The sequence below is a fragment of the Camarhynchus parvulus genome, chromosome 1A, assembly GCF_901933205.1.
Source record: "Camarhynchus parvulus chromosome 1A, STF_HiC, whole genome shotgun sequence".
Lineage (NCBI taxonomy): Eukaryota > Metazoa > Chordata > Aves > Passeriformes > Thraupidae > Camarhynchus > Camarhynchus parvulus.
Window position 1 is genome coordinate 15,884,254 of NC_044586.1, and position 12,295 is coordinate 15,896,548.

General features: G+C 41.5%; 1 protein-coding gene across 1 annotated transcript; it reads left to right on the plus strand.

Annotated features, from left to right (window-relative positions):
* Positions 1-499: 499 nt before the first annotated feature.
* On the plus strand, positions 500-11,789 carry CMAS (cytidine monophosphate N-acetylneuraminic acid synthetase). The gene is made up of 8 exons (XM_030959982.1): positions 500-729; positions 3,364-3,506; positions 3,738-3,893; positions 6,527-6,660; positions 7,541-7,635; positions 8,315-8,486; positions 9,994-10,144; positions 10,891-11,789. Exons 1-8 carry the CDS (start codon positions 569-571, stop codon positions 11,163-11,165), a joined length of 1,287 nt encoding a protein of 428 aa, XP_030815842.1. The 5' UTR covers positions 500-568; the 3' UTR covers positions 11,166-11,789.
* Positions 11,790-12,295: the final 506 nt, after the last annotated feature.

Here is a 12,295-nt window from a genome sequence, read left to right on the forward strand (position 1 = left end):
CGGAGAGGGAGACTCCAGCCCCTCCCAGGGCAGCTGTTCCAGGGCTCTGCCACCCTCAGTGTGCAGAAAGTCTTCCTCAGGCTGAGCTTCTTGCGTTTAGTTCATGGCCATTGCTCCTCGTCCTGTAACTGGAAAGTCTGGCACCATTCTCTTGGCACCCTTTGAGATATTTACATGCATTAATGAGATTCCCTCGCGGTCTTCTCTAGACTAAAGAGATACACACCGCAGAAGTCCGTCCATCATCCATCCACCCACCCACCCACGCACCCACCCATCCATCCATCCATCCATCCTGCCGTGAAAGCAGGCTTTGCGGGGCACCTTGTGCCAAAAGAGCACCCTCTCCTCCCTGAAGGCTGGATGATTCCCCGATTCACCCTCGAGCCCTCCACACGGCGCATCCCTCGCTCTCCCCCCCCGGCGTCTCCCCGCAGCTCTCCCCACACGCATGCACGGCAGCGCAGGACTACATTTCCCGGCATGCCCTAGGGGGCGGTATGCGCGCGTGGCAGGGCGCGGCGGTAGAGGAGCGGAGAGGGACAGGGACAGGGAGAGAGACACGGCCATGGATGGGGGTGAGGGGCGGCCGCAGCCCCACCTGGCCGCGCTGGTGCTGGCGCGGGGCGGCAGCAAAGGGATCCCGCTGAAGAACATCAAGCTGCTGGCGGGGGTGCCGCTCATCGGCTGGGTGCTGCGCGCCGCCATCGATGCCGGCGTCTTCCACAGGTGCGCATGCGCCGCCCCCCCCTGCGCCTCCCCTTCCCCCGGCGGGTTCGGGTTCGGGTTCGGGTTCGGGATGGACCGGCCGGGGGACCCTGGGCCAGGGAGAGGTTGGGGAAAGCTGCTGCTTCGTCAAGAAAGCTGCTGCTTCATCTTAGGGATGACTGTCAGTGTCTGCAGGGAGGGCTCAGAGCAGGGACCAGGCTCTGCTCTGTGGGGCCCAGCAATGGGACAGGAGAAGCGTCAGGAAGTAATGCCCAGCAAGTTCCACCTGGACAGGAGGAAGAGCTTCTTTACTGGAACAGGCTGCCCTGGGAGGCTGTGGAGTCTCCCTCGGTGGAGATACTCAAAAGCTGCCTGGATGGAATCCTGTGCAACCTGCTGGAGCAGGGAGGTGGGACCAGCTGACCCGCTGTGGTCCCTTCCAGCCTGACCCATGCTGTGACTCTGCCGCTGAGGCACGATTGATCCTCACTTGAGACAAGGGGGTGCAGTTACTGTGGCACCGGGTTAAGGGTCAGGCCAGGCAAGCACCCTGTCAAGAACTCAGCTGTCCCCTCCTGCTGAGGGTGAGCAGCAGAGGAATGAAGAAATTAAAGTCTTACACAGTAAATTGAAATTAAAGTTTTTCTGATGCATGGTTCAGTGGCCACAAGCTGGTGATGTTGTAAATATTGATGTGTTTACTTCATCAAGACATCTGCATTAAATGGGACTGCCAGGCTGGGTGTGATCTCCTGTGAACTGCTGAAGTACAGGATGACTTTGGTTCGTTGTCATCTGGGTACTCAGGACAGTGTGCGCTGAGCTTGGCGTCTTCAAGGATGGAGATCCCACAGCCCTTCTGTTCCTTTCACTGTGCTCACCCAGAAAAATTTTCCTTATTTTCTCTCTCCCTGCCCAGCAGTGAAATCACCTCCTTGCTGAGATGTCTCTTTCAGCATCTCCTGGCATATGTGTGCTCCCAGGCCCAGTCATCTTGCTGGCTCCTGCTGAGCTTGCTCCCATTTTTCCTTTTTGGTATCAGGGAGCCCACAGCTGGACCCAGCACATCAGAAGCAGTCTCACTCAAATGTCAAGTTGAAGGAGATAATCTTTTGTGCCCATGTGACACAGAAGAGAAGCCCAGTTTGTGGCCAAGTGCCTGAAACTTCAGAAACAATAATTAGAGCTAGATAGAAACGTGTGTTGTTGGTGTTGAGAATAGAGGCATTACAGATTTCTCTGCAGGAGCAAGACTGAGGATTTTCTACACATTTGCTGATATTAAAGCCATGGTTAGGATGTGCTTGGTGTGTAGCACACTTAGGGGCAGGTTCCCAGTGCAAACCTGCTGCATAATGCTCAGAGCAAGTCAAGGAGAAATATACCCAACTAGATCCAGAGCGCTGTATCTCATAGCTGCTCTGTCGTTATCTGGCCTGGAAAACCTTTCTTGCTGTATCTGAAAAGTAGAGGATGCAGCACTGTGTTTTATTTTTAATAAAGAAAAAGACAAGAACATTTCTGGTTACTGAGGTTACTGATAATTTCTTAATGATTGTGAATCTGTACTGCTGAATGACCTGCTGTGGCTTCTCTTTGGCATCTGAATTTTCCCAACAGGAAGCCAGTCAGGGTTGTGCAGCCTGGCTTTGAGGCATGGCAGGTGCAGTAGGTGGACATGCACCAGGTTTGCCTTGTCACCTTTGGAACAAGTGTGCAAGGTACCTGTTACACAGCAGAACTCTGGTGGTTGAGTGGGGAATGTGTATTTAAGATCACCATCCCAAAGCAGTTTCTGGAAAACGCCTCTTGTGTGTTTGTTCTCATGGGTGTGACTTGATATTGCTGTTGCTGTCACACATATTTTTCTGCTGATGATTCCACGATGTCTTTGGGGGAAGAAATGTAACTGCAGCACCATTTGCTGTCGACAGTGCATTGAGAATGCCACATCGCTGGAAGAGGAAGGGTGACTTTTCAGAGCTTTTGTTTTTGCACTTCTCATGCTTTTTTGTGACCACGATGACAGCGGTGGCTTCACACTTGCTCAGTGTTTGTCATCACATGATACTCAGGATTAGCCCTTCCTTTTGTAAATGTTTATTTTCGCTGAATGATTGCAGTCTTACTTTACCAGTACTGGAAGTTTTCTGTGCCAAAACATATGGAAGTTGAACAGCTCCTTCTCTGGGAGTGTATGGAGTCCGACTAACACATTTTAACATACTTGCAGCATAAGCTAATCTTTTAACTTTGTGGCAGTTTTACTTCTTGTAAGCTAAACTCTTACATGATTCTAAATGCCACATCCAACGCATTCACAATTCATAGATTTGTTAACATGCCTAACAAATTCTTTGTCCTGACACTAGATTTTTCTGGTAACACTTTTAAATTTTATGTTGCCTAAGCTTCCTGCATGAGATGCAACTCAAGATTCAGATTTTACACTCTGGTGTTTTTTATCTCCATTGTTAAAAGCTGCTGGTTGGACTGACTGGGATAGTTTTATTAATACAAATATAAGAACTAGTTCCTTCTATTGCAAGTTGTAGTACAGACATAAACAAGTTGCAGTTTTTAAAGTTAAATTGCAACAGGCAAGTCAATAATGAGTTATGCTTTATATTCATTTGTGTCACTGTCTGCCAACAGCATATGGGTTTCCACAGACCACGATGAGATCGAGAAGGTTGCGAAGCAATTTGGTGCTCAGGTCCATCGCAGAAGCCCCGAAGTCTCTCAAGATTCCTCCACTTCCCTAGAAGCCATCACAGAGTTTCTCAATCATCATCATGGTAAATCAGGGATGAAATATTCTGATCTTTTATATTCTAGCCCCAGAGGGATGATGCACTTATTATTTAGAAAAATAAGTAAAGTAAAGCACTGAGTAAATAAAAGCCAGAAAGATTCAGATTCTCCTTTTTTTTCTTTTTGGTGTGTGGTACTTACTCATACCATACTTTGCAGTTGTGTGTTACTAAAGATGTGGATTGTTTCATAAATGTCTCTTTGTTTTTCTTTAGAGGTTGATGTTGTAGGAAATATTCAAGCAACATCTCCCTGTTTACATCCCAGTGACCTTATAAAAGTGGCAGATATGATCCAGAAGGAGGGCTTTGATTCTGTCTTCTCTGTTGTGAGGAGGCATCAATTCAGATGGAGTGAGGTAAAGAAAGGAGGTAATATTTAGATTTTTCTGGTTACAGTTATACTTCACTTTTTTTTTTTTCCAAATTCTTGCTTTTCATACCTATCCTATTTTAGGAAGTGATGTCTGAGGCATAGACTGAGTTCTCTCTGAGATACTTGAAATGGCTTAGGAATTCCTTCCAAGCATTGGTGTCTTGATATTACTGAGCATTGCTCAGCCTTTCTGTAACTGTAGAAATTAAAATTATATTAAAATTTTATTAGCTTGTCTAAGCTGACATTACAGTTCCAAAAAAACCCTTACATGTTAACTTCTTCCTAGTGAGTATTCATGGGTATTCAGACACGACTCTGAGGTCCTAACTAGAAAACTGTTTGTTCTTGCTATGCAGTAGCTGACAAATGACAAAAATGTGAGATAAAATCTTGGTGAGAATGGGATGACAATCTCTTGGCCTGCAGACTTAGGTTTTGTTTCATCCTGATAATTTGGCTGCTGACTTATGTCACGTTGCAAAATGCCTTTGAGTCATGAGTGCTGAACTCATGTTGGTTAGCTCATCCAGAAAAATGTGACTGGTTTTTCCCAGAGAAAATATGCCCCTTTGCTACAGTGGCCAAGATGACCAAAGACTGACATTTTACAAATAAAGATTGCACCTTGGTTTAGCTATAAAGCACCTTTTGTCCTGGTACAAAGAGCTATTCCACACATTTTGTATGTTGGCTTTGTTTCTGTGGTTAAAGCAGAAATGTTTTCATTTTTTAAAAATGGCTATTTCAGGTACTCTCACACTGGAGTTTTGGTGTTTTTTCTAGTTTTTTTTTTATTATTAAACTTTATTATTAAAGTTACTCAGGCATTACAGTTATTTTGTTGAGATATAAATTGCTTCAGTTTAAATTTTTTTGTAAGTTTAGAAAGCATCATGCTGTAAAAGAGCATGTGTAATAAATGAGGCTTGATCTTAGAGGTAAGTTGAAATAAAAGTTAAGCCTTTGTTTAGAATAAACACTTGAACATTGTCATTGTTCCCCATAAGAGGAGAAATAAGTGACACTTTTTGTTTGTGCAGTATAAGAGGAATATCAAAAGTATGGGTGGCAATTTCAGGATTCTGTGGATTGCAGTTTAGCAAGCCACATGCACATCTTGAGATACTGGAAGGGACAAATATGAAAGAATGAATCTCATGTGGATCTGCCATGTGGGTTCCTGAAGTGGTTGTGTCCCATAGGCAGATTGTTAAATAAGAAAGCCTTGAGGCCTACTTAAGAAAAGAAGTAATTCTTCTGCACAAAATGACATCCAAACGTTTTTAATGTGGTGAGAGATAAGGAATTATTCAGCTGCAAGGACTGAGGAGAGCTGGAAACACATTGTGCCAACATGAGCAGCTTAAGGATAAATGCAAATGGCCTTTCAGTTGTGTGGTGTTTCAGATGACAGTGATTCACAGCAGCATTATACAATGGTTTTTCTTCTTTTTATTTTTCCATACAGCTTTAGAGTACTGATTACGCTAAAAGAATTTCATGGGGGTTTTGTTGGTGTAGCTCTGTAGCTCCTTCTGCATTAAGGTTTAATATTGATAGACCCTGAAAGAGAAAGGTGTCTCTCTCTGAATGGAAATGTTCACTTCAGTGAGCACAAACTTTAGCTGGTTATGAAACACAAGGGGTGTGTGTGTATCTACTAAAGCCTCCGAATGTTTTGGGTGTTTGAGAATGCCCTCTAACTTTCTCATGGTTACTGGATCATGAGACCTGGTGAATTTTAGCTGCTTTGTACATCTGGATTGAAGGGGCTCAAGGGCAAAAGTCTCTTGATTTGGTTTCTGCTGCGTGTACAATTGTCCTTGGTAATAATATGGGATCTTTTGGGATGGTGTTTGTGCAGACAGCTGTTTGTTTATTTGTGGACACTGATTAAACTACTTATGAAGAGTTAATGCATATTCTTAAACAGGATGTATTTTGGGGAAGTCCCAAGATGTTTTAACAGGCAAAAATTATTCACATATGCTCTTTTTTCACCTTCCAAATTTCAGGCTGGTCCTTTCAGGTATCAGAGTGCATTCAGGCATTCCCACATGCAGTAGGAGTTGGAGTACAGCAATAGTATTTCTTTCACACTGGCAAGCACAGTCTGGTAGAATGTCCCGCCTACTCCTTGTGGGAACAAGTTTTGAAGCAAATAACCTCTTGGGTTTTTGTTGTTTCTGTTTGGTTGGTTTGGGTTTTTTTTTTTCTAAAGTGGTAATGAAAAGTTTCCTTTTTCACTGCTAGGCATACAGAGTAGTCCTGCAGTATATCCACAGTTCCAAAAAGAGAAGCAATTCAGTGATTCCCCAGAGAAGTTGTGGATTCTGTGTCCCTAGAAGTGTTCCAGGCCAGGTTGGATGGGGCTCTGAGCAACCTGGGATAGTGAAAGGTGTCTCTGCCCATGTCAGGGTTAGGAACTGGATCATCTTTAACATCCCTTCCAACCCAAACCAGTCTGTGATTCTTTATAAAGTTAAGCAGAAGGAGGCAATAATGAGAGAAGCTGGTGACTGAATTACACCCTTAATTTTACAACAGAAAGTTATTTAGGTTGTTAAGTGACTCTGAACAGGAATTATATAAAGCTTTTGTTGTAATTGTTTTCCTCTGTTAACAGAAAACAAGATGACAGAACCCCAAAACCTGAATCCAGCAAAGCGATACCGGAGGCAAGACTGGCCTGGGGAGCTCTATGAAAATGGCTCGTTTTATTTTGCCAAGAGGCATCTGATTGAGAAAGGCTACTTGCAGGTTAATGCTTCTGGTTTTTCATGCTCTTCAGAATAATACATCTACTCTTGCTGTAGAGGGTTCTGAATTCAATACTCTGTTTTGTTTTCTGATGCAGTCAGTGTGAAATAACAGCACTCTGACCTCAGAACAGTTTGCTAATTATTTGTAACTTAGCAGAGCTAGTTATAGCTAGGGCAGTTCCAGTAAACAGCATCCTCCATAGCAAATAAATTTATGCAAATAAATGTTCTATATAGCTTTACCTTTAAACCGGTACAATACTGAGTTGAGTTTTGCAGGAGTTCACCAGTGTATCTTAGAATTCATTTTAGTGCCACTAAAGGTGTGAAACTGAGCTTCATGCAGTGTCAGAGCCATGTCATAATCTGTAAATTTCTATGTTAAGCCAGTTTCATCTTATGCCAATTTTTATACTGTAACTTTAACAGTCTTTTTCCTTTTCCTGATGTTTACATACCAATGTAGTGGTGCAGAACAACACTGTGGTGTGGTGGATATATTTCCCTTGGAAATTAAGTAACAGTAAGCAAATAATAAAATAGTCTTCCTAAGCAAATGCTGAAGGCATTACTATTTTGCTGATCAAAAGAGCTAGTGAAATTAATGTGATGTAATTGCTATCATGCATAACATCTTGCACACTTTCTCTAGTTGTAAAATGGAAATAGTTATTAACTATTTCTTCCATAGTTATTAACTGTTCCTTCAAATGGTTCTGTGTCACTGGCAAAAACATAATTGATGGTTCACTTTTATATAAGCCATGGTGGCCACTGTATAACTAGGCATTTGGCTTTCATTTCACAGTGCTAAATTGTAGAGTTTTGTGTTTGTGTTGACCCAAGCATAAAATTTGAGTGGATTTTATTTCCTTCAGGGCGGTAAAATGGCCTACTATGAAATGCGTGCAGAGCACAGTGTGGATATTGATATAGACATTGACTGGCCTATTGCAGAGCAGAGAGTGTTGAGGTAAAAGCACTTTTTATTCCCTTATTTCTTTGATGCTGCTTGCTTCAAAGTGTGATCATGTGAATTCATAATGCATGGAATGTAAGCAATGGAGATCAAGGATAACTGGGCAACTTTATTTCTGCCCAGGATTTTTTCCTCTCTCTATTGAAATCAACTGAATTATTTTTGTTACATGGTGGGATATATTTAGTTTGATTTTTTCCTTAAAGTTCAGCTTGGTGAAGAGTATAAGCCCTACTATACCTCAGCAATGTGTTAGCATCATCTCCAGCTGGAAAGCTGAGGTGCCCCAGATTCCCATGCTCTAGTCCACTGTAACTGATGCCCAGGAATGGGAATGTTTGTGTAGAGGGCATGAGCTGATTCCACCTCACCAGCTGCCTTTTCTTTGCAGCTGCTCTAAGGAAATAATGAGTGGGAATGGAGTATATTTTCTCTGCCTTTTTTATCCTAATTTTTAAATGGATGACATAAATAAGCTGTCTTTTGGGTGGTTCTGTTAGTTTCTTTGAAGAGGGGCAATATAGTTGGAGAGTGATGATGATGAGAAAAAACATTAGAAAAGAAGAATTTCAAAGCTGATTCTTCTCTCTGAAGGTTACAGTTGTATGGGAAATACTTGGGGTTTTGAAGTGTGCAGAAACTTCCATCCTAAAAAGATAATTTCTTTGTCTAGCTTTGGATATTTTGGCAAAGAGCCACTAAAAGAGGTGAAGCTCTTGGTTTGCAGTATTGATGGATGCTTGACCAATGGTCGCATTTATGTGACAGAAGATCACAAGGAAATGGTCTCCTACGATTACAGAGATATTGTTGGCATTGATCTGTTAAAGAAAAGAGGAATCCAGGTAAGTGCTGTTCTGAAGAGTGAGTCTTCATGTCTCATGTAACCTGCACATTAAAAGATTCTGAAAAAATATATTCTTGCAGCATAGAAGTTGACGTTTTTTCACAGTGCTTGTGGTCAAGCAGCATAATATATTGGTTGGAACAAATGTTATCCTCAGAACCCCCAGAGGAAAATAAGTGTTTTGAGAAAGTTCTCAATCACAGTATTTACAGCATCTCTCTCCATTTCACAGAATCAGAGAATGGCCTGGGTGGGACCATCTTCTTCCATCCCCCTGCCATGGGCAGGGACACCTTCCACTATCCCAGGTTGCTCAGAGCCCCATCCAGCCTGGCCTTGAACACTGCCAGGGATCCAGGGGCAGCACAGCTGCTCTGGGCAACCTGTGCCAGGGCCTCACCACCCTCACAGGGCACAATTTCTTCCTCATATCCAATCTAATCCTCCCCTCTGACTTTGGAGCCATTCCTCCTTGTCCTGTCACTCCAGGCTCTTGTCAAGAGTCCCTCTCCATCTTTCCTGTGGGCTCCCTTCAGGCACTGGGAGGCCACAATGAGGTCACGCCAGAGCCCACTCCTGTGAATTGGAGTAGACGTTTTTTCAGCAGTCCCTCAGCTTCATTTTCTAGGAAGCCAGAGGGGTAGGAAGCTTGTAATCGCTGTTTTGTTGCCTGTGGGAACCTATTTCCATACCTTCTTTGACTTGAAATGTTTCATTGAAAACCTCTATGTCTTTGTGCTGCACTTTATTTATTTCTAGTATATGTTGCTGATATAATCCTGCCTTTTGCTCCTCTTCTCTTCATTCTGTACTTAAAATCAGTGTCAAGCATTTGTTTGTATTTCAAAGCGATTATGAAGATAAGCTTGTCTACATCTTTGACAGAAAGCCTGAAGGATTTGCATCTGAGATTTCTAAAAATCCTACTGCAATTATCTTTGGTTTTAGCTTACCTTGTGCACCATTCCTGAAATTTCAAATTTGGAATGAACTTCCAGAGATAAATGTGCTGTGCTGCTTCAGTCTGTGTAGTGTTGGTTTGGTGCTCTGAAATGGTGCTATAAATAAAGTTATGTTAGTAAGTAGAGGGGCCAAGGAAAAAACTTCATGTTCTACTTTGGCAAATATTTCTGAAATCTTTCTTGGGAATTCTCTCATTCCACATTGTGAGTTAATTAGATCATACTACACTAGATCGTCACCATGCCACCATACTGTGATATTTAGTATTTTATTTAGTACATGTTGCATTTAAAAAGACAAATGTAAATTATTTTTGAACATCAGGAAGGGCTGTAGAAAGGTATTTCACCTTCCTAAAGGAACCTCAAGACTCTGTGGTTTTGGATGCTAATCACTTCTGCTCCGAGTTTTGAAAACCAATCATTCAGTGCTTTTCCAGAGAGACCTTTTACAAGCAAAACGTGCTTTTTTTTTGTTATAGTAAATCAACTTATATGTCATATTTCTTTGGTGTAGAACTTAATCTAATCTTATTTCTATAGGTTCGACTCATCTCTGACAGAGATTGTTCAAAAACACTGTCAGCCATGCAGCTGGGATGTGTAGCAAAAGTCAGTGTAACAAATAAACTACAGGTTCTGAAGGACTGGCAGGAGGACATGGGCTTGAGCTGGAAAGAGGTGGCTTACTTAGGTCAGTTCCTTTTCTTTGATTTATTTAATTTAAATAGCATAGACAAATGGAATCATTGTACTGCTGCTGAGCTTCAGACCACTTTTCTCTTTGTAAATACACTGAATTTAATGGGATTGCTGTGCACATTGCAGCACACAATCACCAAAAGCAAGTATTTTATGGCCTGTTAGGGTACAATCTAAATGTTACAGACAGTGATGAATCTGTGTAATTTGGTAAGGGGAGTCTTCACTGTTTTTCCAGTGGGGTATAGGAAAGCTTTTGTTTTTAGGAAACATTTTGATATCAAAATGTTGATAAGTATACACTTCGAGCTGACAATTTTGAACTCATTCTAGTTGATTTCAGGGGGATATTGTATAGATTATGTTCTGAACTGGTAATCAGAAATGGACAGAATTAGAACTGAAAGCCATGTGCTTCTGTGCTAAACTGTATTTCAGTGACAGGCTAAGTGAGGAGTCCTGCCAATGCTTATTCAGCTGCCCACATAATTTTACTGCTCTTAAAAGTAGCATTCTTTTGCCTGAAGATTGTGAAGTGTGATCATCATTTATATGGATCACCAAGATTTTCCAACTCCTGACTTGCATGTGCAAAGTGCTGTTGAGCTGCTGAGATGAACATTGTGACAAAAAAAATATTCAAAAATCAGATCACTGCATACCCAGAAAAACACTGAGAAAAATACTGATTCTTTCCCTTCTGTGATATTTGGCCTTGCCTGTCATCTTCCTCCCCAGGAAATGAGGAGTCTGACGTGGAGTGCCTGAAGCAGGCAGGCATGAGTGCTGTGCCTGCTGATGCCTGTGCCGCTGCGCAGAAGGCTGCTGGTTACATCTGTAAGAGCAGAGGTGGCTGCGGAGCTGTGCGGGAGTTTGCAGAACACATATTCCTGCTCTTAGAGAAAGTGAACTCTGCAAGGAAGCAGCTGGAAGAAATCAGCTCAGCAGAGAAGGAAATGGGGAGAAATGAGAACACCAGGAAAGGAAATAAGGAACTGATGGAGAAAGAGTAACGCCATTGGTCAATCCTGCTTTTCTTCCTCAGTACATCCATATCCCAAAGGAATGCTTACCTTTCAAATTTTACAGCACCAGTAGAGTTAAAAAGGTGTCTCCTCCTAATTCCAGGTCCCACATTCATGATTATATGCTGAAAATATGATCATATCCATGATGATTTTAAAAGCCATTATATGCAATGGGAGGAATGCTACAAGAGAGAGTGCCCTGTAAATCTGCTGTTAATCATCACACCTGTCCTACAGGAATGACACCTATTTATTTCATAATCGGAATGTTTTCAGGGATCAATGATTTTGCATGACTTGAAGATTTGTAGTTCAGGCTTAAAAACTTCAAAACTTCTGTCAGTTTTGCTCGTGTGGTTTGCATTTCTTTTATCAAATGCATGGTGTTGTGGTTGTGTGATTGCATTTTACAAGCTTTGTCCTTAGCAAGGAAGAGTTTTAACATGTGCTGGAGAGGTCAGGTGTAAAATACTTATCAATAAAACTTCCTCCTCTATTTTTAAAATACAACACAGGTACTGTGAAACAAGTTAATATTTGTTTGAAAAAGCACTTTAACATGTGTTCAGTTTGAAGCTCATAAATAATTAAATCACATTTGGAATTGTGCCTCTTGGAATCTGTTCCTTTTGGGTTTTATTGAAGTTAATTAACCCTAAATTAATATTTTGCCAAATTTGGAGTTAAATTTCCCATTGTCTTTGAGATCTTTGCAGAAACTCAGTTTCTTTCTCTGAAGACTATATTGCAACCTCAAAAGAGTTAAAGCCAAATAAAAGTCTTTAGGTTTATTGTATGGAAAAGTAGCTGCTCTTAAAAAAAAAAAAAAAACAAAACCAAACTATAGTTGATGTAGGTTTGTATAAAATATATAGACAGACTACTTTAGCATGTTAAAACTGGTTTACATGCTTGTATTTATTGAAAATAGGATTTGTATTGTACATTACAAATACAATAGTATATATCAGAGTTCAGTTCTGGTTTGGGTTATGCTAAAAATAAAAATACCCATGGAACACTGGCAGTTACAAGTGAGGTGAATAATAATGGCTTGTCATTTTATTTTGTTTCTGTGCTAAATTTTGTATTGTATAAATAGTTATACTCCCAGT

Bases quoted from the DNA above. Each gene is read 5' to 3' on its own strand.
- CMAS (XM_030959982.1), top strand. From the start codon at position 569: ATGGATGGGGGTGAGGGGCGGCCGCAGCCCCACCTGGCCGCGCTGGTG. The intron at 3,894-6,526 runs GTAATATTTAGA...CTCTGTTAACAG, and splicing joins GAGTGAGGTAAAGAAAGGAG to AAAACAAGATGACAGAACCC. The intron at 7,636-8,314 runs GTAAAAGCACTT...TTCTTTGTCTAG, and splicing joins GCAGAGCAGAGAGTGTTGAG to CTTTGGATATTTTGGCAAAG.